The 25,085-nt window shown below is 39.2% G+C and overlaps 1 protein-coding gene across 2 annotated transcripts in view; it reads left to right on the top strand.

Annotated features, from left to right (window-relative positions):
• Positions 1 to 25,085, top strand: part of iars1 (isoleucyl-tRNA synthetase 1) — a 136,950-nt gene that overhangs the window by 59,010 nt on the left and 52,855 nt on the right. For both annotated transcript variants that reach the window (XM_079857204.1, XM_079857205.1), the window contains exons 23-26: positions 583 to 704; positions 9,840 to 9,942; positions 13,844 to 13,927; positions 23,229 to 23,403. In XM_079857204.1, the coding sequence (XP_079713330.1) occupies positions 583 to 704; positions 9,840 to 9,942; positions 13,844 to 13,927; positions 23,229 to 23,403 (484 nt within the window). The remainder of the gene's footprint in view (positions 1 to 582; positions 705 to 9,839; positions 9,943 to 13,843; positions 13,928 to 23,228; positions 23,404 to 25,085) is intronic.

Here is a 25,085-nt window from a genome sequence, read left to right as displayed (position 1 = left end):
CATAACTGTGAAGGCAGGGCTTCAATTCACGGCTATAATTAATTACTGACCCAAAAGATGATTTGATAGATAAGCAGACTTTCAGTGCCCCATTTTCCCCATCAGTGATTATGAGGAACAACTTAATGCTTCAGTGACTCTTCAGTGAAGGAAACCTTGGCTTTGTGTGGTGATAGTGTCTGTAGTTTATTCATTCACTTAAAGGTGCATTGCGTAATATTTAGGAGGACTGCCAGAAATGCAATATCATATACATAACTATGTTTTCAGTGGTGTATAAAGACCTTATATAATGAAGAAGCGAGCTAAAGTCAGCGAATAAAACAATGACATAATGATGAACAAGTTACAATAATATTCGCAATAACATAACGTTTTACTGAATAATTAAGCAAGCATCATTTCTTAAATTATCTTTGTAAAGAATCCTCATTGTTTAACTAGCTACTCTCTGCTGTCTCAGACGACGACATCACTTCCTGTCGGCCATCTTAACTTCTGTTGTTTGCAGTTCGCAACCTCACCACTAGATGCCGCTATAAATGACACACTGCGCCTTTAAGAAGTGTTTCCTGTGCTCAGGCTCCCTTCACGCCGTTCATAACGGAGATGATGTACCAGAACCTGCGTCACCTGATGGACCCGGCGTCAGTGGAGGAGAAGGACACGGGGAGCATCCACTACCTCATGCTGCCACACGCCAGGTACACGCTACAGCCATCATGCTAACATGCTATCGCCCGTTACCATCATAACATGTATACTATATAAAACAATATTCATGGCCGTTAGCAAACACCTTCTGTCATAATAAAGATGTCACGACATTAGAAAGTTTTTACAATTAAATGAATAACATTCTACTATGTATAAAACAATTTCTTGACACTTCATTAATTGCAATTTAAAAATAATGAGTGGAGTTAAAAATATATAAATAATATAATATTAATATAAATAAATAATTAAATACTGTACTGGTAAACTTCACTAATTTATTGTAATGTAAAAATCATTATAGGAGAGTTAAAAATATATAAATGTTGTTGTTATAATTATTAATAAAAAATAAATAATTTAAAAAACAATCATTTAAAACATGTTTAAAAAACAATAAGAGTAAAGTTATATATATATAATTTATAAATATTATTGTTATTAAAATGTATAAATATTATAATACATAATTTAAAAACAATAATTGAAAACTCAACTCATTATTTGTAATGTAAAAATAATGATAATAGAATTTAAAACAAATAAAATAATATTATAATAATATATTATTATTATTAATAATAATAATAATAATAATAATAATCGTAATAAATAGTTAAATCGTCATTTATTATTTTTTTATTAAGTACGGTAATTGTAATATAAATACAAGTATAGTACATTTATATAAACCTGATATTAAAATAATATATTATTATTGTTCATAATTTTCACAAATAATAAAAAATGCTAAATGGTTTAACTAAATAATTGTAATAAAAATATAATGATAGTACATTTAAAAAATATAAACCTGATATTAAAATATTATTATTATTATTATTAATAATTATCTTAAATAATTAAAGGAATCATTTGTAACTCATTCGTTGTAAAATAAAAATAATAATAGTACAATTTAAAATATATAAATCTAATAATATTAAAATATATTTATATTATTATTATTATTATTATTTATTAAAAATAATAATTGGTTAACTAAATAATTGTAATAAAAATATAATGATAGTACATTTAAAAAATATAAACCTGATATTAAAATATTATTATTATTATTATTATTATTAATAATTATCTTAAATAATTAAATGAATAATTTGTAACTCATTTGTTGTAAAATAAAAATAATAATAGTACAATTTAAAATATATAAATCTAATAATATTAAAATATATTTCTATTATTATTATTATTATTATTATTATTATTTATTAAAAATAATAATTGGTTTAAATAAATAATTGTAATAAAAATATAATGATAGTACATTTAAAAAATATAAACCTGATATTAAAATATTATTATTATTATTATTATTATTATTAATAATTATCTTAAATAATTAAATGAATAATTTGTAACTCATTCGTTGTAAAATAAAAATAATAATAGTACAATTTAAAATATATAAATCTAATAATATTAAAATATATTTCTATTATTACTATTATTATTATTATTTATTAAAAATAATAATTGAACACTTATTTAAAATGCAGAATTTAAAAGTTAACTGATATTTTTGTACCTGAAATGATGAGATTATCTCTGGTGAGAGAGTTTGAGTCGAACACAAGTGGACTCTGACAGTCGATCTGTCATGCAGTGTTTCCATCAACACACAGCGTCAGAGATCATGGTGTGTGTCGTGGCGTTCGGGAGCGTGAACACAGTGATATGCAGAAGCTGATTAAACTCATAACCTCATTTACATTTTGACAGGCTAGAACTGAGACTAAAATAGTTTTTCCTTCCTCATTTAATGAACTTCATCAGATGTTCTGAAGCCGATAAACACACAGAACTCTTCCTGCGTCTGCTCAGATGTTGAGAGGGACTCTGGTGTTTGAAGCATGTAGGCCTGGCTAATACAAATGTGAATTTTGAATATTCGTCAAATAAAAATAAAATTAAAAAACCTGCACACACAAATGCAAAAACCGTGCATTCAAATTTTTGGTTTGTCAAGAGGCGCGACACATGATGACATGACTGACGCGGTTTGTTTTTGTTAGCTTGTCCAGTAAAGCGCTGTAGTGGCAAACAATTGTACATCACGGAATAAGAGACAAACATGGATCAATTGTCAGCAGTCATACAGTCATTACACAGTGCCTGCAGAGTGTGACAACGAGTGGGGGGAATCCTTCATTCTTTGTTTTCCCAAGGCTACATCAAGATACATCTTAGCCATAACTAACATATTGTTTAGATTTGTCTATCATACTTAATCATATTACAGCTGCGTTGATAATGTAAATTGTAAATTGAAAAATAGAAAAATGGCAGGAAAAGTCGTCCTGCTGACGAAAACCCTCTCAGTCGGAGGCAAAAATTGTGCAACGACACACTTGACCAAACCTGCACATCAGTCAGAGCTGTGTGTGTGTGTGTGTGTGTGTGTGTGTGTGTGTGTGTGTGTGTGTGTGTGTGTGTGTGTGTGTGTTCATCAGCTGAAACGCACTCGCTCAGATCAAGAGCGTCTGGTGTTTCTGATGATCGATATGTAATACAAATAAATAATTTAAAAAACAATCATTTAAAACATGTTTGCAAAACAATAAGAGTAAAGTTATATATATAATTTATAAATATTATTGTTATTATTGTTATTATAAATAAATATTATAATACATAATTTAAAAACAATAATTGAAAACTCAACTCATTATTTGTAATGTAAAAATTATTATTATTAATAATAATCGTAATAAATAGTTAAATCATTATTTATTATTTTTTTATTAAGTACGTTAATTGTAATATAAATACAAGTATAGTACATTTATATAAACCTGATATTAAAATGACACACTTGACCAGTCAGAGCTGTGTGTGTGTGTGTGTGTGTGTGTGTGTGTGTGTGTGTGTGTGTGTGTGTGTGTGTGTGTGTGTGTGTGTGTGTTCATCAGCTGAAACACATTCGCTCAGATCAAGCTGGTGTTTCTGATGATCAATATGTAGATGTAGTGAGTAGAAGTGAGTGTTTCTGAATGGCAGTTTGCTAGTGTGTGTTCATGTAGTTCATTACGCTGTGTGTTGAAGTGTGTTTTCTCAGGTCACTGATGCACGAACACAGTTTAACGCACTAATGTTCCTCGCATGCACATTAAGGGCATTATATCTTACTTGTTTCAAAGGTTAATGCACTTTAAAAAGTGATTGTCAGTTCATTTCAATAAAAGATGCGATGCTTGGTTTATATTTGCTTATTGCGCTCTTGTGTTCATAGGAGACGATACAGTACTTTTCCCCTCTAGTGTTGCCTTTAGAATTCGAATTTAATTCTAATATTTAATTTAATTCTAATATTTAAGAAAGAAATTTGAGTTTAGCTTTTGAAGAGTGTGTCACGGTCAGGTCCTCTCGTGATTCAGCGTGTGAACACACTCACTAGAGTTCGCCTGTGAACACACTCACTAGAGTTCGCCTGTGAACACACTCACTAGAGTTCGCCTGTGAACACACTCACTAGAGTTCGCCTGTGAACACACTCACTAGAGTTCGCCTGTAAACACACTCACTAGAGTTCGCCTGTGAACACATCGCCTGTGAACACACTCACTAGAGTTCGCCTGTGAACACACTCACTAGAGTTCGCCTGTGAACACACTCACTAGAGTTCGCCTGTGAACACACTCACTAGAGTTCGCCTGTGAACACACTCACTAGAGTTCGCCTGTGAACACACTCACTAGAGTTCGCCTGTAAACACACACTCACTAGAGTTCGCCTGTAAACACACTCACTAGAGTTCGCCTGTGAACACATCGCCTGTGAACACACTCACTAGAGTTCGCCTGTGAACACACTCACTAGAGTTCGCCTGTGAACACACTCACTAGAGTTCGCCTGTAAACACACACTCACTAGAGTTCGCCTGTGAACACACTCACTAGAGTTCGCCTGTGAACACACTCACTAGAGTTCGCCTGTAAACACACACTCACTAGAGTTCGCCTGTGAACACACTCACTAGAGTTCGCCTGTGAACACACTCACTAGAGTTCGCCTGTGAACACACTCACTAGAGTTCGCCTGTAAACACACACTCACTAGAGTTCGCCTGTGAACACACTCACTAGAGTTCGCCTGTGAACACACTCACTAGAGTTCGCCTGTGAACACACTCACTAGAGTTCGCCTGTGAACACATCGCCTGTGAACACACTCACTAGAGTTCGCCTGTGAACACATCGCCTGTGAACACACTCACTAGAGTTCGCCTGTGAACACACTCACTAGAGTTCGCCTGTAAACACACTCACTAGAGTTCGCCTGTGAACACACTCACTAGAGTTCGCCTGTGAACACACTCACTAGAGTTCGCCACACTCACTAGAGTTCGCCTGTGAACACACTCACTAGAGTTCGCCTGTGAACACACTCACTAGAGTTCGCCTGTAAACACACTCACTAGAGTTCGCCTGTGAACACACTCACTAGAGTTCGCCTGTGAACACACTCACTAGAGTTCGCCTGTGAACACACTCACTAGAGTTCGCCTGTGAACACACTCACTAGAGTTCGCCTGTGAACACACTCACTAGAGTTCGCCTGTAAACACACACTCACTAGAGTTCGCCTGTAAACACACTCACTAGAGTTCGCCTGTGAACACATCGCCTGTGAACACACTCACTAGAGTTCGCCTGTGAACACACTCACTAGAGTTCGCCTGTAAACACACACTCACTAGAGTTCGCCTGTGAACACACTCACTAGAGTTCGCCTGTGAACACACTCACTAGAGTTCGCCTGTAAACACACACTCACTAGAGTTCGCCTGTGAACACACTCACTAGAGTTCGCCTGTGAACACATCGCCTGTGAACACACTCACTAGAGTTCGCCTGTGAACACACTCACTAGAGTTCGCCTGTAAACACACTCACTAGAGTTCGCCTGTGAACACATCGCCTGTGAACACACTCACTAGAGTTCGCCTGTAAACACACTCACTAGAGTTCGCCTGTGAACACACTCACTAGAGTTCGCCTGTGAACACACTCACTAGAGTTCGCCTGTGAACACACTCACTAGAGTTCGCCTGTAAACACACACTCACTAGAGTTCGCCACACTCACTAGAGTTCGCCACACTCACTAGAGTTCGCCTGTGAACACACTCACTAGAGTTCGCCTGTAAACACACACTCACTAGAGTTCGCCTGTAAACACACACTCACTAGAGTTCGCCTGTGAACACACTCACTAGAGTTCGCCTGTAAACACACACTCACTAGAGTTCGCCTGTGAACACACTCACTAGAGTTCGCCTGTGAACACACTCACTAGAGTTCGCCTGTAAACACACTCACTAGAGTTCGCCTGTAAACACACACTCACTAGAGTTCGCCTGTAAACACACTCACTAGAGTTCGCCTGTGAACACACTCACTAGAGTTCGCCTGTGAACACACTCACTAGAGTTCGCCTGTGAACACACACACTAGAGTTCGCCTGTGAACACACTCACTAGAGTTCGCCTGTGAACACACTCACTAGAGTTCGCCTGTGAACACTCACTAGAGTTCGCCTGTGAACACACTCACTAGAGTTCGCCTGTGAACACACTCACTAGAGTTCGCCTGTGAACACACTCACTAGAGTTCGCCTGTGAACACTCACTAGAGTTCGCCTGTGAACACACTCACTAGAGTTCGCCTGTGAACACACTCACTAGAGTTCGCCTGTGAACACACTCACTAGAGTTCGCCTGTGAACACTCACTAGAGTTCGCCTGTGAACACACTCACTAGAGTTCGCCTGTGAACACACTCACTAGAGTTCGCCTGTGAACACACTCACTAGAGTTCGCCTGTGAACACACTCACTAGAGTTCGCCTGTGAACACACACACTAGAGTTCGCCTGTGAACACACTCACTAGAGTTCGCCTGTGAACACACTCACTAGAGTTCGCCTGTGAACACTCACTAGAGTTCGCCTGTGAACACACTCACTAGAGTTCGCCTGTGAACACACTCACTAGAGTTCGCCTGTGAACACACTCTCTAGAGTTCGCCTGTGAACACACTCACTAGAGTTCGCCTGTGAACACACTCACTAGAGTTCGCCTGTAAACACACACTCACTAGAGTTCGCCTGTAAACACACACTCACTAGAGTTCGCCTGTGAACACACTCACTAGAGTTCGCCTGTGAACACATCGCCTGTGAACACACTCACTAGAGTTCGCCTGTGAACACACTCACTAGAGTTCGCCTGTGAACACACTCACTAGAGTTCGCCTGTGAACACTCACTAGAGTTCGCCTGTGAACACACTCACTAGAGTTCGCCTGTGAACACACTCACTAGAGTTCGCCTGTGAACACACTCTCTAGAGTTCGCCTGTGAACACACTCACTAGAGTTCGCCTGTGAACACACTCACTAGAGTTCGCCTGTAAACACACACTCACTAGAGTTCGCCTGTAAACACACACTCACTAGAGTTCGCCTGTGAACACACTCACTAGAGTTCGCCTGTGAACACATCGCCTGTGAACACACTCACTAGAGTTCGCCTGTGAACACACTCACTAGAGTTCTCCTGTGAACACTCACTAGAGTTCGCCTGTGAACACACTCACTAGAGTTCGCCTGTGAACACACTCACTAGAGTTCGCCTGTGAACACACACACTAGAGTTCGCCTGTGAACACACTCACTAGAGTTCGCCTGTGAACACACTCACTAGAGTTCGCCTGTGAACACACTCACTAGAGTTCGCCTGTGAACACACACTCACTAGAGTTCGCCTGTGAACACACACTCACTAGAGTTCGCCTGTGAACACACTCACTAGAGTTCGCCTGTGAACACACACACTAGAGTTCGCCTGTGAACACACTCACTAGAGTTCGCCTGTGAACACACTCACTAGAGTTCGCCTGTGAACACACTCACTAGAGTTCGCCTGTGAACACACACTCACTAGAGTTCGCCTGTGAACACACACTCACTAGAGTTCGCCTGTGAACACACTCACTAGAGTTCGCCTGTGAACACACTCACTAGAGTTCGCCTGTGAACACACTCACTAGAGTTCGCCTGTGAACACACACTCACTAGAGTTTGCCTGTGAACACACTCACTAGAGTTCGCCTGTAAGCGCTCCTCAGGTCTGTTCCTGCTCACTCCTCTATATTCAGCGAGTGTCCCGTGTTACTGTGCTGTGTTGTGTGTATTAATGAGCGCAGAGGTGACCGTGTGTCCGAGCCGAAGAGAGGACACTGAGCTCATTCACTGATTAAACATCTCTTCTCCTCAGTCGTCTGGACTGCGTTTGCTGATGGAACCGAGAAACAGTGGAGCTTTGTGTAATGATTTAACATGAGGAAGAGCATTTAGAAGCTGTTTGACACCATGTGACCTGTGGATGTGACACCTGAATGAACTGTGTAACGGGTGTGAATTGTCACTGGTCTCACTATTCAATCCGATTATGATTATCATGTCAACGATTCAATCTGATTATGATTATCATGTCAATGATTCAATCTGATTATGATTATCATGTCAACGATTCAATCTGATTATGATTATCATGTCAATGATTCAATCTGATTATGATTATCATGTCAACGATTCAATCTGATTATGATTATCATGTCAACGATTCAATCTGATTATGATTATCATGTCAATGATTCAATCTGATTATGATTATCATGTCAACGATTCAATCTGATTATGGTTATCATGTCAACGATTCAATCCGATTATGATTATCATGTCAACGATTCAATCCGATTCAATATCACGATGCGTTACATCCTCACTTTTCAATATTACTGCACATGGGTATATTTGTGTTAATGAATGCAAGCAGTCTGAGAGACACTGCTGATTAAAAGTTTGGGATCGGTAAGATTTTTATGTTTTTAAAGAAGTCTCTTCTGCTCACCAAGGCTGCAATTATTTGATAAAAAAGAAAAAAAAAAAGTAATATTGTGAAATATTAATACAATTTAAAATAACAGTTTTTTTAAAATATCTTTTAAAATGTAATTTATTCTTATTATTGATGGAAGTATTATTTACTCCAGTCTACAGTGTCACATGACCCTTCAGAAATCACTCTAATATGATGATTTGATGCTCAAGAAACATTTATGATTATTATGAATGTTGAAAACATTTTTTTTCAGGATTCTTTGATGAATAGAAAGTTCAAAAGAACAGCATTGAAATAGATTCTTTTGTAACATTATAAATGTCTTGACCGACACTTTTTGAATAAAAGTATTAATAATTTTTTTTTCCAAAAAATGAACAATTCTTACTGACCGCAAACTTTCGAACAGTAGTGAATAATGTTACAAAAGCTTTCTATTTCAGATAAATGCTGTTCTTTTGAACTTTCTATTCATCAAAGAATCCTGAAAAATAAATGTACACAACTGTTCTCAACACTGATAATAATCATAAATGTTTTTACTGTGTACTAGTGTAAAACACACTGCAATTGTAATAAGAACTCAGTACGCCAACATTATAATATAAAATATTGCTTATTGAACAAAACTAGCCATTATAAACTTTGTATTTAATGTGCCATCTGAAATCTTCCTCTAGAATGATCATTTTTATCAAGCTCGGTTATTTAAGTTCAGTAATTTCACTTAAATGGCAATTAATAGGTAATTTGCATTGCCATTTAAGTGAAATTATTGAACTTAAATATACCAGCTTGATAAAAATGATCATTCTAGAGGAAGATTTCAGACGGCACTTAGAGGCTTTCGCATCTGAACTCTTCATATATTATTCAATATGTTGTAAGTTGTATTTTGGATGCCTTGTATCTGTAATTTGAGTTTAAAAACACTAAAGATATTGTTTGATAAGTGCGATCTCTGATTGTCATCCTTGAAAACCCAAAAAGGTAGTGCTTGAAAAGTCCTGGAATTTCACTGTAAAATATCTGTAAAATCCACATCATGACGCGTGTGTTTCAGTCACTGGTTGTTTGGACGGATCTCCGCTCTCAGTTCTGTGATTGTTCGAGCTCTTCCACAGCTGAGTGAGTGTGTGTGTGTGTGTGTGTGTGTGTGTGTGTGTGTGTGTGTGTGTGTGTGTGTGTTTGGCAGGGAGTCTCTGATTGACAAGCGCATTGAGAACGCGGTGTCCCAGATGCAGTCGGTCATCGAGCTGGGCCGTGTGATCCGAGACCGCAAGACTCTTCCCGTCAAGGTGAGAGACGTTCATTATTACCGCGATGAACCCTCAGAGAGAGTGTGTGAGTGTGTGCAACGGATCACAAAACTCTCGGTTCGGATCATTTATGGTTTTTGAGCCACGGATCGGATCATTGTATATAAAAAAAATTATATATATATATATATACACACAGTCAAACCCAAATGTATTCAGACTCCTTCAACATTTCTCACATTATCACAGTTTATACTCTATAGTTTAGAAAATGGTAATAAAATATAAGCAGAACTCAGTTGATATTTGACTGGTTTTGTCCGTCCTTCTGTTAGACTGTCTCACACATGAATTATGTTGAATATCTGTCAGCTGTTAAATTTAACTACACAATTAGATAATACCAGTTTAGCTCAACCAATCACCAAGCAATGCTTCATTTTGTTCAGTCTGTGTGTAAAAAGAGCATTAGCAATTAAAGGGATAGTTCACTTTGAAATTAAATTTTGGTATGTTTTAGCTTACCTCAAGGGCATCCAAGATGTAGGTGTCTTTTTTTCTGCAGTAGTTTCAATTTTGATATTTTTAGGTCAAACCGTTCATGTCTGTCAGTCATATAATGCAGGTCTGTGGACACTGTCTCAAAGAGCATGCACAGAGTCCAAATTAAACAATTCCCCATCGTCCAAATTAAACAATTCCCCATCGTAAGTACACATTGATGGCCTAAGACACGAAACGAGCGGTTTGTGTGAGAAAAAGAACAGTATTTATATAGTTTTTAACTCTTGTACACAGCCACGTCCAAGTGATCTGAGGGCGCGCGCGCATCCTGCTGTGTGACGTGTGCGCAGACTGGTGCATAGATAGATAGTATAGTATAGATATATATACACTAGATGCCGCCTTGGCTACGGCAGTTCATTGGAACGAATGTCTTTAAGGCGACATCTAGTGTATATATATCTATACTGCGCCCTCAGATCACTTGGACGTGGCTGTGTTATAAGAGGTAAAAACGATATAAATACTGTTCGTTTTCTCACACAAACCGCTCGTTTCGTGTCTTAGGCCATCAATGTGTACTTACGATGGGGAATTGTTTAATTTGGACGATGGGGAATTGTTTAATTTGGACTCTGTGCATGCTCTTTGAGACAGTGACCACAGACCTGCATTAAATGACTGACAGACAAGAACGGTTTGACCTAAAAATATCAAAATTGAAACTACTGCAGAAAAAAAGACACCTACATCTTGGATGCCCTTGAGGTAAGTTAAAACATACCAAAATTTAATTTCAAAGTGAACTATCCCTTTAAGGCGAGGCACTACAGGTGAATAGGGTAAAATTTTTAACTATCAGATATCACCATGAAACTTTCCCAGTTGATTTCCTACATTAAGATGAGAAAAAAATGTATTACAAGTTTTCTGTAATTTAATGTTTAAATATGCAAATTAGCCAATATCTAATTAAATATGTGCTAATTTGCATATATTTAAAAACTAAATCTGAGTATTGGATAAAGCCAGGTTAAAAATAATTTTTTCATTGTGTTCACATATTAGATGGGAAAATAATTACAGAGAGATTTATGGATATCTACTTTTGTTATCCTGTAAATCAGAATATACTGTCAATAGCCTTAAAAAAATGATTTTCGCCATGTTTTATGGAAGAAAATGTTATATAAATCAGACTTGGAATAATATATTTACAAATCCCTCTGTAAATGTCTTCATAATATAACTAGGTACAAGACTGGAAAGAAAAAAAACATGCTGAGGTCAAAGTGTCCAAATAATTTTTGGTCCCAAATTTTTATTAATTTCACTGGTAGTCACTGTATGAAGATTTATTGGGTATAATATGTCACAGTTTACTTTATTTTGCTCTCCTCACTTACATAAATGAACTATAGTGTCCTGATCACACTGGTAAAGAAATATGAAAAATGATATCTGGTGTCTGAATAATGTTTGGTTTGACTGTGTATATATACCGATGTGGGCCGACAGAAGACATCACGAGCAGAGATGAATACTCAATAACAAAGTTGCAAAGTCTAACAGTAGTATTCAGGTACAGAAATGAATAATTAAGCCTAAATGTAAAGCTCTTTGTTCACTGTAGAAACTAAATATAGTTTAATCTTTGTTAAAGCTGTATTTTGTTGTTATATTAAAGGGATGGTTCGGGGTAAAATCAGCCTAGGGTCCTTTGCCCCCCCCCCCCCCAGAAGCCTTTTTCCCCTTGGTTGAACATTATTAAAGTTAGAGCTTATTTAGAGATATCAGCCGGATGGTTTAGTGCAGCGCTAATGGATCCTATGATGTATCTGGTAAATTACTGCACTAATAATGCCCAGAATGGACCAAACTTCTACAGTCGTACAAATAGGTTCTGCACTCATAAAACGAGGCATTGGAAAGTTTGTAAGTACATCAGGAGTTTATTTAAATAACACTTGCCTGACGGCTAATGCTACCGCTAACCCGGACACCGACGTCACTTCAGTGATTTGGGAAAAGCACGTAAAAGTCCTGTAGAAAGCGATGCATAAGGATGAAGTGTAACGATAAGTGTTGACATCTTGTTACTTAATAATTAATAATTGTTGCAAACTGGTACTACCAACAAAATATTAGTGCATTCCTGGAACTGGGCGTCGTTACACTTCATCCTTATGCATCGCTTTCTGCAGGACTTTTACGTGCTTTTCCCAAATCACTGAAGTGACGTCGGTGTCCGGGTTAGCGGTAGCATGAGCCGTCAGGTAAATAAGTGTTATTTAAATAAACTCCTCATGTACTTACAAACTTTCCAATGCCTCTTTTTATCAGTACAGAACCTATTTGTGCTACTGTAGAAGTTTGGTCCATTCTGGGCATTATTAGTGGGGTAATTTACCGGATACATCATAGGATCCATTAGCGCTGCACTAAACCATCCGGCTGATATCTCTAAATAAGCATAACTTTAATAATGTTCAACCAAGGGGAAAAAGGCTTCTGGGGGGGGGGGGGGGGGGGGGGTTTGGCTCGAGGTCATGGTGCAAAGAACCCTAGGGTGATTTTACCCCGAACCATCCCTTTAATATTATTGACACAGACAACAGTAGGAATATTATTTCTTGACATGCGCACACTGCTCGAATATACAGAGTTTCCCGCTGTTTGCGCATAATAACTATTCTCCTACATTGGTTCTTTATTTGTTTTAAACAGCAGACTTAATATTTATCCATTTCTGGTCATAATTGGGAGACGATGAGCGTATGAGCCGCTCCTGCCGCTGCTTATATTGATCGTCTGTGGATGAGAGTCTGAAACACTGGTGGGACGTTGCTCCACTTCACAGACGCAGGGAAAGGAGGATTATAGAATGACGGGACACTCGTTTATTCATCAGGAAGAACAGCTCGTTCTGTCATACGGCATTATGCTATTTCTACATCACTGCACATGCGCAGTCCTTTCAGTTTCGGTCTCAGTCCGATCAAGTGTTCACATGTTCTCTCGATCGGATTAGAAAAGGAATAAACCCCATTTCAATCCGATCCAAATCCCAGTCGGATCGAGCTCAATCTGATCGATTAAGGTGTTTTACGGGCTTTCAGTCCGATTGAGCCGCCGATCCCATTACTGACGGATTACTTGGTTGCATGTAAACGTAGCCAGTGTGTGTGTGTGTATCTGTGCGCACAGATGAATGTGGAAATTGGCAAAACATAAAACATCCAAATTATAAACTTTCACTCTGTGATGTTTAATGTATCCGGTAATCCGTGAGTCACACGCGTGCCGAGCCGTGTGGAGCTGATCCGTGCGGGTCACGATCACCTGAGACCCGCGGCACCCCTGAGAGCTGAGCTGGAGCGTGTTGGAGTCACTGCATGTGTGTGTGACGCGAGTGTGTGTGTGTGTGTGTTTTCAGTATCCGCTGAAGGAGGTGGTGGTGATCCATCAGGACGCCGAGGCTCTCGCAGACATCCAGTCCCTGCAGAAGTACATCCTGGAGGTCAGTGTGTGTGTGTGTGTGTGTGTGTCACAATCACATCCTGGAGGTCAGTGTGTGTGTGTGTGTGTGTCAGTCACATCCTGGAGTTCTGTGTGTGTGTGTGTCAGTCACATCCTGGAGGTCTGTGTGTGTGTGTCACAATCCCATCTTGGAGGTCTGTGTGTGTGTGTCTGTCACAATCCCATCCTGGAGGTCTGTGTGTGTGTGTCACAATCCCATCCTGGAGGTCTGTGTGTGTGTGTCTGTCACAATCCCATCCTGGAGGTCTGTGTGTGTGTGTCACAATCACATCCTGGAGGTAGAGACCTGCGCGGGACGGATTTTCCCGCAAGATTTTGTCCCGCTCCCGCAAAAATATATTTTATTTTCTCCCGCTCCCGCCCGCAACAATCAAGTTTCGTCCTGCTCCCGCCCGCAAAATCCCACGGGTAAACGTATAAGTAGTTTTTTTTTTTTTAAATACATTGCATATTCTACATCTTTTAGTGCACTTGACACTTTCTACTGACTTGCCGTAAACGTCAGTTTTGTAGTTTTGCATGTTCCTTTCTTTAATAACGAACTAATATCTGTAACACTAAACGATCCACCTGAGTAATGCGGTGCAAGGCTTGGCTGTTCCGCGCCTATGAACCACGCGAGAGTTAGCTTCCGACCTTGCGCCTGTAAATCGTTTTTATTTTAGTTATCCTTGTTGCTTGTGCATTAGATAAATAACGGTTTATTTGTTTTTAGTTATTTTATTTTGTTAGATATTTCCTGCAAATAATTTTATTTTCCCGCAAACCGCACACAATAATATCTTGCCGCCCGCACCCGCATTCACTCATCAAATATTGTCCCGCGCCGCACTCGGTTACGCTGGGTCCCGCGGGAGTGCAGTTCTCTACCTGGAGGTCTGTGTGTGTGTGTGTCTGTGTGTGTGTGTGTGTGTGTGTGTGTCACAATCACATCCTGGAGGTCTGTGTGTGTGTGTGTGTGTGTGTGTGTGTGTGTGTGTGTGTGTGTGTGTGTGTGTGTGTGTGTGTGTGTGTGTGTCACAATCACATCCTGGAGGTCTGTGTGTGTGTGTGTGTGTGTGTGTGTGTGTGTCTCATCATTATCATCATTTAGCTGCTCGCTCTTTCCCATGAAAATACAATGAATGAGGACTGACCAATGATGTCTCGGGTGACTTTCATAGGAGTTTAATTATAGATATCTACAATAAACTTTTGTATTTTAAGTATAATTCAAATACTATATATAATTATTATTGTATATAATAATAAATTATTATTATTAAAGCCTGTGTAGTCAATAATTTTCTGATCTTTTCTCATCTTTGATCACCAAAATGACTCATTCAAATGTTTTTTCCCTTGAAAACAAAGTGTCTTCATGCCTTAAAATATCTTGAATGTAACTCGACACCCGTGCCTCATTTAGTATGCGCAGTTCTATGAATATGCATATTGCTATTGGCTGATCTCAGGTGAGTGACAAGTTAAAGGTCCACATCATCATAGAAGAGAAGGGATGCTGCAAGAGGGAGTTATTCTGATTCAAGATTACCAAGAACATGAATTTAAAACAATAATTTATAATAAACACTGCAAAAAAGAAATGTGAATTTAATAGTGACTTAAACCAAAGCACAGTTGGATCAGCTCAGCAGGGCCCTCTGCTGGTGTGGAGCCCTTGGCAAACATGTTCACCTTATCATGTATCGAGGGCTACATCACAGTGCTCTTCTGGTGTGTATGAACACACACACGTGTGCAGTGAGTGTGTGAGCAGACGCTCAACCGGTGTCCTTCATCTCCAGCCCCTGCCGCAGTGATTTATGGGTGGGCTGAGCCTCCGAGCTAAAATTAGCTCCTCTGTCTCCGTGTCTGCCACGCTCGATTGTCAAACACCCCCGTGGAGAACGCACACACTCACACACACACACACACACACACACACACACACACACACACACACACACCATTGATCCCAGCTCTAGCTTCAGTATTCACCATGACCCACTCGACTCACAAATATATTCATGAGAAAATCACCCGTATGAAAGATGATGAAACTGGACGGTTTTTCCAGTTGCATTTTGCTTTGCATTATTTAGCGAGAGATAATCAGTTATTTAAATGCATTCATATCCGGCAGCAACAGAGATGCGTTTTTAACCGTTCACAGACGTACAGAGACCGCAGATTTTTCATATCTGTTGTTTTGAATCAGATCATAATGCTCTTAAACGGATGGATCTGTTGGTGACACAGGGTTTAAAGTGCTTTCTTTCGGCGGGTTTAAAGCACCGTCTCTGTGTGGTTCATTAGATGCCATGTTTTATTCAGATGACGTTTCTGTGACTCGCGTCCCAGATGAACGTGTGAGGCACAAACTCAACCGTCTGACTTGTTTTTTCCTCCTGCTCTCGCAGTGTGAGAAACACAAACGCTGCAGTCACCTGATTTAATGAACCATCTCCCACTGCAATACAGCAAACACAGAACATGTCTCTCACTGGTGCTTTAAAACTTCAGAGCGTCGCTGTCAGGCAGAACCTTCCCAGCAAGCAATAGCCGTCACTTCTCCGTCTAGGTTAACTATAGACCCGATATAGTCCGGCTATGAGGAACACACTTCTAGCCAAAATAACCTTGAATTCGGTTACATGTGGTTTTTGCCAGAATAACTTGCGGGATGAGATGTGTGATATTCCATCATGAAAGCAAAGTCAACAGTGATTACAAGCTGGTTGATTTCATTTCTTCGCTCATTTCATTTCTTTGCTGTCTAATTGATGACTAGTCTATTCTCGGGTGATGGTTTAGACGTCTATTTAATTTTCACTGACAGCCCAATTTTTTCTTGTTTTATCCAGATGTCTGGGCTGTGAGTCGTCTTATTAGACGTCTTTTAAACTCAAAATTGCTTTCTGGGTTATATATCCTTGTTTCATAAATGATATTTTCCTCATATTCTCCATTGTTGCGGCTCCTCTCTTCCCAGTCTGTCAGTAACGCTCTGTTTACTTCCTGTCTCTATGAAGCCCCTCCTTCTGAAAAGCACACTGTGCTCTGATTGGTCGGCTGGAGCAGTGTGTTGTGATTGGTCGAGCGCTTCGAGTGTGTTTGGGAAATGTCCCGCCCCTTACCATAACCGCCAGTTTAACACATTACTAACTAACTCAACCAGGCCCTGCCCCTTTATTCTGCGCATTAAATATTATAATGAGGAATATTGTGACGTGTTCGTTCCCGGAAGAAACTCAATGGAGGCGTTTCAGGAGTTCAGAAACACTGACACTGATATAGAGAAGAACTGGAGCTTTTCATGATCTAACATCAACAACTAAACAAAGATAGACATGTGAAAAAAGCATAAGTCTCAGATGAAAGATGATCAATTGTGGCAATTTCTGTGGTTGTGCCTCCTAAACGGTGATCCTACATCGTACAGTGAGAGACGTTGTCATGGTCATGTGACCAAAGATAGTCTGCGATAATTTTCTTGACAGTGTCATAAATTTCGTAAGATCTTCTCACAGTGTGTTTGCTGCTATGAACTACTTCTACTGACTAGTCAGTGATGGACATTACTGTACTTAAAGTCCCCCTGTGGTGTAGGTCCAGCTTTTAATGTTGTTTATGTGTCTATGTGGTGTTTTTAATCCGCTTTAAGACAAACCATGTGTAAATTCATAAGTTGACAGCATTGCTGAGTATTTCCTCCTTAAAACTGCAGTGAACCAAAGACAGTCTCAAAAACACGCTTTGAAATCGCTGGTGTTTCTGATGTCACAAACTACCTTGTAACCAATCAGATCAACGTGTGATCGTCAACGAGAGGATCTCTGAGCTGAGTGAGTGAGTGGAGGCGGGGCTCATTTGCATATTCATAGAACCGCGTATACTAAATGAGGCAAGGGTGTCGAGTTACATTCAAGATATTTTAAGGCATGAAGAAGAAAAAACAATTATGTCATTTTGGTGAAATTATTGACTTTAAGTATAGTAAAATTTTCAAGTATCTGTACTTTATTGGAGTATTTTTATTTTAGGAAACATTTACTTCACTATATTCCAAAACATAATATTGTACTTTTTACTCGACTGCATTTCCGAAAACATGTCGCTCCTCGTTTATTTTGAGCTGAAGAAATCGGCAGCCACTCCGAGGCGGGATAGCGGTGTCTGAATAATGAATGAGCTGATTCTTTTCACTTAAATCGGTTCACAAGTTGCACTGAACCGATCCGAAAGCATCTGTTATCGAGACAACGACTCACTGATTCAGACGATCAAGAGATGAGATTAAGTCCGACTCAAAATGAGCCGAGCACGGGAGATCCTCGGAGCTTGAGTGACTAATGGCGTGAAAAGTTACTAATGCTGACTTTTAGTATTTATTATTGTAAATGAAAATCATATTTAGGTCATGATTGTCAGTTGTTTGTGGCGAGCTGTTTAAGCCCACTGTAATGCTTAAATATGGGCATGTCCAAACAATATTTGTGCATTTTTGTCTAAACAAAGAAGATTTTAGGTAAAAACTTAACATAACGTTAAAATAACGCATATTAATGCCCATGCATTTTCCCCGCTGCCGTAGCAGTTTCAAATGAGATAAAACAAGTATGTCTGCATGCGTTTATTTTAACGTTAACACATTTTTTCCCAATGTGAGGTCTGTTTTTTATATTGCATGTTTATATTTGTCAACACATATTCTACACACATTTTGTTTTTCCTCATTTTAGTATACTATAATTATATATTTTGTAATTTTCACTTTGCAAACTTGAATTATCAGTAGTTATCAGTGTAGGACATGTTTTGGTAATGAAATATGTTTTCTTACTTCCAGAGCAATACATATTAAGTGTCTGCATAATCTTCCTTAATGCTGGCTACTTGACAATTATATACCTATAATTGCAAAATATATAAATGTATATAAATTTATTTATATGTTATTCTAAGTATATAAAATTGCACAATAAATAAACATTCATCAATCAGTATGTTTTACAAGGAATACTTAAGTGCATTCAATTTTTTTGTACTTTTACTCAAATAAAATAGAAAAGCACTTAATATTTAATAGTAGGAATGCACCGATATGAACATTTTGGCTGATACCGATAACAAATAATTATTTTATATTTGAAAGCCGATAATCAATATATTGGCCGATAAATCTAAATCCAAGTTTTTTATATATTTTTCAAGAAACTGATTACAAAAACAAACGTCTCACCATTAAAATGCACATCCCAAACACAAAATTATGATGTTCTCATTATAATTTTATGTAGCCGATATGACACACTTGTGCTGCACTTTACTGTATTTTCCTTTTTTGAAGCGATTCCAATCATATTTCAAGCAGTTCATAATCATCATGTTGAACAGTGCGCATCTGAAGCGTCTCAGCTGAAGGAAATAATACATTATTTATCAGCTTTAATATATATTGGCAAATTTTCTTTTCAGGCATTAACCAATGAAAACTATTAAAATGAGCTTGTGAATGAACTTCGTAACTTCCTTGGCTTCTCAAACTGTCAGTCAAGCCTCATAACTCCGCCCCGCCTCTCATGAAGTGTCGCACAAATTCTGGACCGTCTCTGCTTGTTTGCAATGCAATTGTTAATAAAAAACTGTCTCTTTCAATACTTACAGCATTTTCTTTATCCAAAAAACACTATGTATGTATCTGTATGTATGCATGTATGTATGTAAAGGCTAATATTAATGTTTGAAGGAGTGGAATAGAGTGTCTTGTCTAGCTAGCAATTGTCGTCATAGTCAATACTGTCTCAAATAGGCCGTGCCTATTCATATTTTATAACATGAGATTTTCCCCAATAACAGGAAAAAGAGAGCTACAATAAACTTTATAAGTTGTAAGTTGATGAAAATGTAATGCGATGCACTTCTAATGCACTTTCAAAATAAAATCGATAGCATTCGTAATCTTTTCCCATCCATGATCTCTCCTGTCTCCACACACGACTTCCCCACTGCTTTTACACCTGGTACTCTCACTGATTTTGCCCCCCCCCAACCCCTGCTTATATCTCAGAGCTAATCAGCAAAGCAAACGCATCTTCTTGTCATCTTGATCCCACTCCTTCTGCTTTACTTAAAAAATGTGCACCTGTTATCTCATGCCGATTTCACTTCTCATCTCCCAACTACTAAGTACTGGTGCTGTTCCTCTTGTTAGAAACTGCCGCTGTCACTCCTGTCCTACAGAAACCTGGCCTCGACCCCTCTGACATGGCCGACTACAGACCAATCTCAAATCTACCATTTATTTCGAAACTGCTTGAGAAAGTGGTCTCTGCTCAACTTCAAACACATTTGTCATCTAACAACCCCATGAATGTTTTCGATCCGGTTTCCGCTCCCTCCACAGCACTGAGACAGCACTTCTTAGGGTTGTCAATGATCTCCTTATGGCCACTGACTCCGGCTCCACCAGTATTCTAATTCTTCTAGATATTTCCTCTGCATTCGACGCAATCTCTCACAGTATTCTCATCTCACGACTCTCTGCTCTTGGTATTTCTGGAACTGTCCTGGTTCACCTCCTACCTGTCTGATCGCCAGCATTACATCTCCATCCGCCAGGCTAAGTCCACTAATGCCTCTGTCCCACACGGTGTTCCCCAGGGCTCTGTTCTTGGGCCTCTTCTCTTCATCATCTACATGCTCCCACTAGGTAACATCATCCGTCATCATGGCTTTAACTTCCATTGCTATGCAGACGACACCCAACTATACATCCATTCTCAACGCAATGCTCCTTTCCCCAGTAATTTCATATCAGCTTGTATTGGTGATATAAATGCTTGGATGACCAGTAATTTTCTCAAACTCAACACTTATAAAACAGATCTTCTACTTATTGGTTCACCTCAAATTACATCCCGTTTCTGTGTTGACAATGTTAATATTACTGGAGTTTTGGTTCCACCACTGTCAAAAACCTTGGTATAATCTTTGACTCCTCTCTTTCCTTCCTTCCACACATCTCCTCTCTCACTAAGCCTTCTTTCACCTTCGTAATATCGCGCACTTACATCCATTTCTGAATATCAGCGATGCTGAGACCCTAGTTCATGCTTTCATCACTTCACGGCTTGACTTCTGCAATTCTCTTTTCTATGGCTTACCCAATTCATCAATAAATAAGATCCAATACATCCAGAGCTTCACAGATAGGGTCCTCACATACACAAAGAAATCTTCCCACATTACTCCGATTTTACGCAGACTTCATTTGCCACCCGTTCACTTTCGTATTCAATACAAGAGACTCCTTATCACGTTCAGAGCACGCCATGGTCTTGCCCTCAACTATATTTCTGATCTCATTCATACCTACTGCCCAGTTCGCACACTTAGATCTTCCGATACCGGTCTGTTGACGATCCATAGGCACAAACTATCATCGTTTGGTGGAAGGGCTTTTTGTACCATTGCCCCAACTCTTCAACTATTCACGACCTTTCATCATTACACGATTTCAGTGTTTTTTTAATGTATATGTATCTCTATCTATTATGTTATCCATCTCAGTTTATTTTGTATCGTTTCTATGTCATGTTTATTTGTACTTTATTGTAAAGCAACCTTGAGTTTTCTGAAAGGCGCTAAATAAAATAAACATTATTATTAATATTATTAATGCCATGTATGACACGAAATGTCTGTGATTCACTGGTCAAAAAACACCCTTTGAGCTTGATTTCGGTAAAATGTTAATAATATGATGACACATGCAAGTAGGGCTGAACGATATTCTGTTTTAACATCGACATCGCGATGTGCGAATGAGCGATAGTCACATCGCCGGAACATGCGATGTGAAGGGTAACGTTAGTACCATAGTGTAAGAGAACGGTAGCACCAGGGTAGCACACAGTAAACACGAGTTTGTTGTATGGCTTTTTGCTGGGGTGACATACGCGTTCCGCGTGCCTGCACAGTGATTGGTTCGCTGTGCCGCGCTCACCACTCACAGCCAACATTCACTGGCAATCCTGCTAAAAATGCGCGACGAAGAGGATCCGCCGCAAAAAAGTCAAAATCAGCTATTTAGGACTACTACTAGCCTATTTCGTCTACAAAAAGGAGGATGTTGACCAAAAAGAGGTAGGCTACTTTGCTGAAGTATTATAAAGTTGTGGATGGTTGTCTTTTTTAAAAAAAAGTCGTTTATTTTTCGTGTTCGCATTTATGAGGAAAAAACAATGTTAGGCTACGTGACATTGCGGACGCGACCGTTATGAAAGCCGCACTAAAAGACTGCTTTAAAACTTTAACAGAGACCTCAAACAGAAATCACAAAGCCTTTCTTTAAAACGAATTTCGTTTTGTATTAATTGTATCTTAATTTTAATCAGTATTTCATTATCCAATTTCCTGGATTTAGCCTAATAAATAAAAATTAATTATAGCAGCCAGCGCCTGAACTGGAGATTAAGCTATCATCCATGAACCGAAACTAAGCATAAAAGGTAGCCTACTCGCCTCACACACCTAAAAATAATAAAATAGAAAAAAATAGAAATATAACTATTATGTACAGAAATCTCTACTTTTAAACAGAACCATTAAAAAAAAAATCTGTATGAAAAGTGCATTTCTCCCGAACACTGCTGCGAAGATCGCGAGTCAGTAGCCTATTGTCAACAGAAAACACTTGTTTATTAATAAACAATTAAAATGTCTCATTGTAATATTTTACATATTATTAATCATTACTTTTGCTGGTTCTAGGTGCCGTTTACATGAACGCGTCATTGAATCAGCACAGAAAACAATTTTTCGGGTCCAAGAACGTTAGGTCCTGTGTAGAACGTTCACCGAATTCTGAGAGAAATATGTTTCTGGAATAAAATATTAAGTGGCCTTTTGTTACTTGTAAAGAAGCTTGCTTATAGTGAAATTATTAATAACATGGAATGGTAATTATTGACTTTAGCCTGGATTGATGGCTCGCAATATCGCGATATATATCGTTGCCAAAAAAAATATCGCAATGTAATTTTTTTCCAATATCGTGCAGCCCTACATGCAAGTGTCTGATCAGTGGTAGTGTAAAGCCACAATATCAACAATACAGTTGTTTTCAATTTCCTGAAAAGTAGCGGTTTTGGACATACAAGGTTTCTGCCTGACGGCGACGATATCTAACCTTTTCACTTTGATTAAATTATTAAATGTACATTTTTTGCAGTTAAATTACATCTTGTTGTAAAACTTGTCAATCTCACAGCAGCATGACATTGTGTTTTCTCCAGGAGTTGAACGTTCGCCAGCTCACGCTGTCCTCCGACAAGGACAGATACGGCATTCGTCTGAGAGCTGAACCCGATCACATGGTTCTGGGCAAACGCCTGAAAGGAGCGTTTAAATCTGTGACTGCATCCATCAAAGACCTGAAGAGTGAAGAGCTGGAGGCCTTCCAGAGGACAGGTACCGCTTACTGTCAATCACTCAGTCACTCACTCACTCACTCACTCACTCACTCACTCACTCACTCATTCACTCACACTCTCACTGTCACTCACTCACTCACTGTCACTCACTGTCACTCACTCACTCACTCACTCACTCACTCACTCACTCACTCACTCACTGTCACTCACTGTCACTCACTCACTCACTCACTCACTCACTCACTCACTCACTCATTCACTCACACTCTCACTGTCACTCACTCACTCACTCACTCACTGTCACTCACTGTCACTCACTCACTCACTCACTCACTCATTCACTCACACTCACTGTCACTCACTCATTCACTCTCACACTCACTCACTGTCACTCACTGTCACTCACTCACTCACTCACTCACTGTCACTCACTGTCACTCACTCACTCACTCACTCACTCATTCACTCACACTCACTGTCACTCACTCACTCACTCACTCACTCACTCACTGTCACTCACTGTCACTCACTCACTCACTCACTCACTCACTCACTCACTCACTCATTCACTCACACTCTCACTGTCACTCACTCACTCACTGTCACTCACTGTCACTCACTCACTCACTCACTCACTCACTCACTCACTCACTCACTCACTGTCACTCACTGTCACTCACTCACTCACTCACTCACTCACTCACTCACTCACTCATTCACTCACACTCTCACTGTCACTCACTCACTCACTCACTCACTGTCACTCACTGTCACTCACTCACTCACTCACTCACTCATTCACTCACACTCACTGTCACTCACTCACTCACTCACTCACTCACTCACTCACTGTCACTCACTGTCACTCACTCACTCACTCACTCACTCACTCACTCACTCACTCATTCACTCACACTCTCACTGTCACTCACTCACTCACTCACTCACTGTCACTCACTGTCACTCACTCACTCACTCACTCACTCATTCACTCACACTCACTGTCACTCACTCATTCACACTCACACTCACACTCTCACTCACTGACTCACTCACTCACTCACTCACTCATTCACTCACACTCTCACTCACTCACTCACTCACTCACTCACTGACTGTCACTCACTCTCACACTCACTGTCACTCACTCACTCACACTCTCACTCACTCACTCACACTCTCACTCACTCACTCACTCACTCACTCACTCACTCATTCACTCACTCACTGTCACTCACTCACACTTATTCACTCACTCACTGTCACTCACTCACTCACTCACTCACTCACTCACTCACTCACTCACTCACTCACTCACTCTCACTCACTCACTCACTCACTCACTCACTCACTCACTCACTCACTCAATTCAATTTTTTCAATTCAAAATGAGCTTTATTAGCATGACTGTGTAACACAATGTTGCCAAAGCATCAACATATTATATATAAATAATAAAACAAATAAAACATATATGTATAGATCATGTCATATGTAGCATAGTAAATATAAATAAATAGATAAATAAACACAATCTATCCTAATAAATGAATAAATACAGTGGGTCTCTCTAGAGAATTAGCTGTCTCTGGCGTGGTGAATAGCTAACACATATTTAGCCGCTAGTGCACTCACTCTCACTCACACTCATTCACTCACTCACTCACTCACTCACTCACTCACACTCACTCACACTCATTCACTCACTGTCACTTACTC

The sequence above is a fragment of the Squalius cephalus genome (genome assembly GCF_949319135.1).
Source record: "Squalius cephalus genome assembly, chromosome: 22".
Classification (NCBI taxonomy): domain Eukaryota; kingdom Metazoa; phylum Chordata; class Actinopteri; order Cypriniformes; family Leuciscidae; genus Squalius; species Squalius cephalus.
The sequence above is the reverse complement of the archived record's forward strand: the minus strand, read 5'-3'. Positions and strand labels throughout refer to the sequence as shown.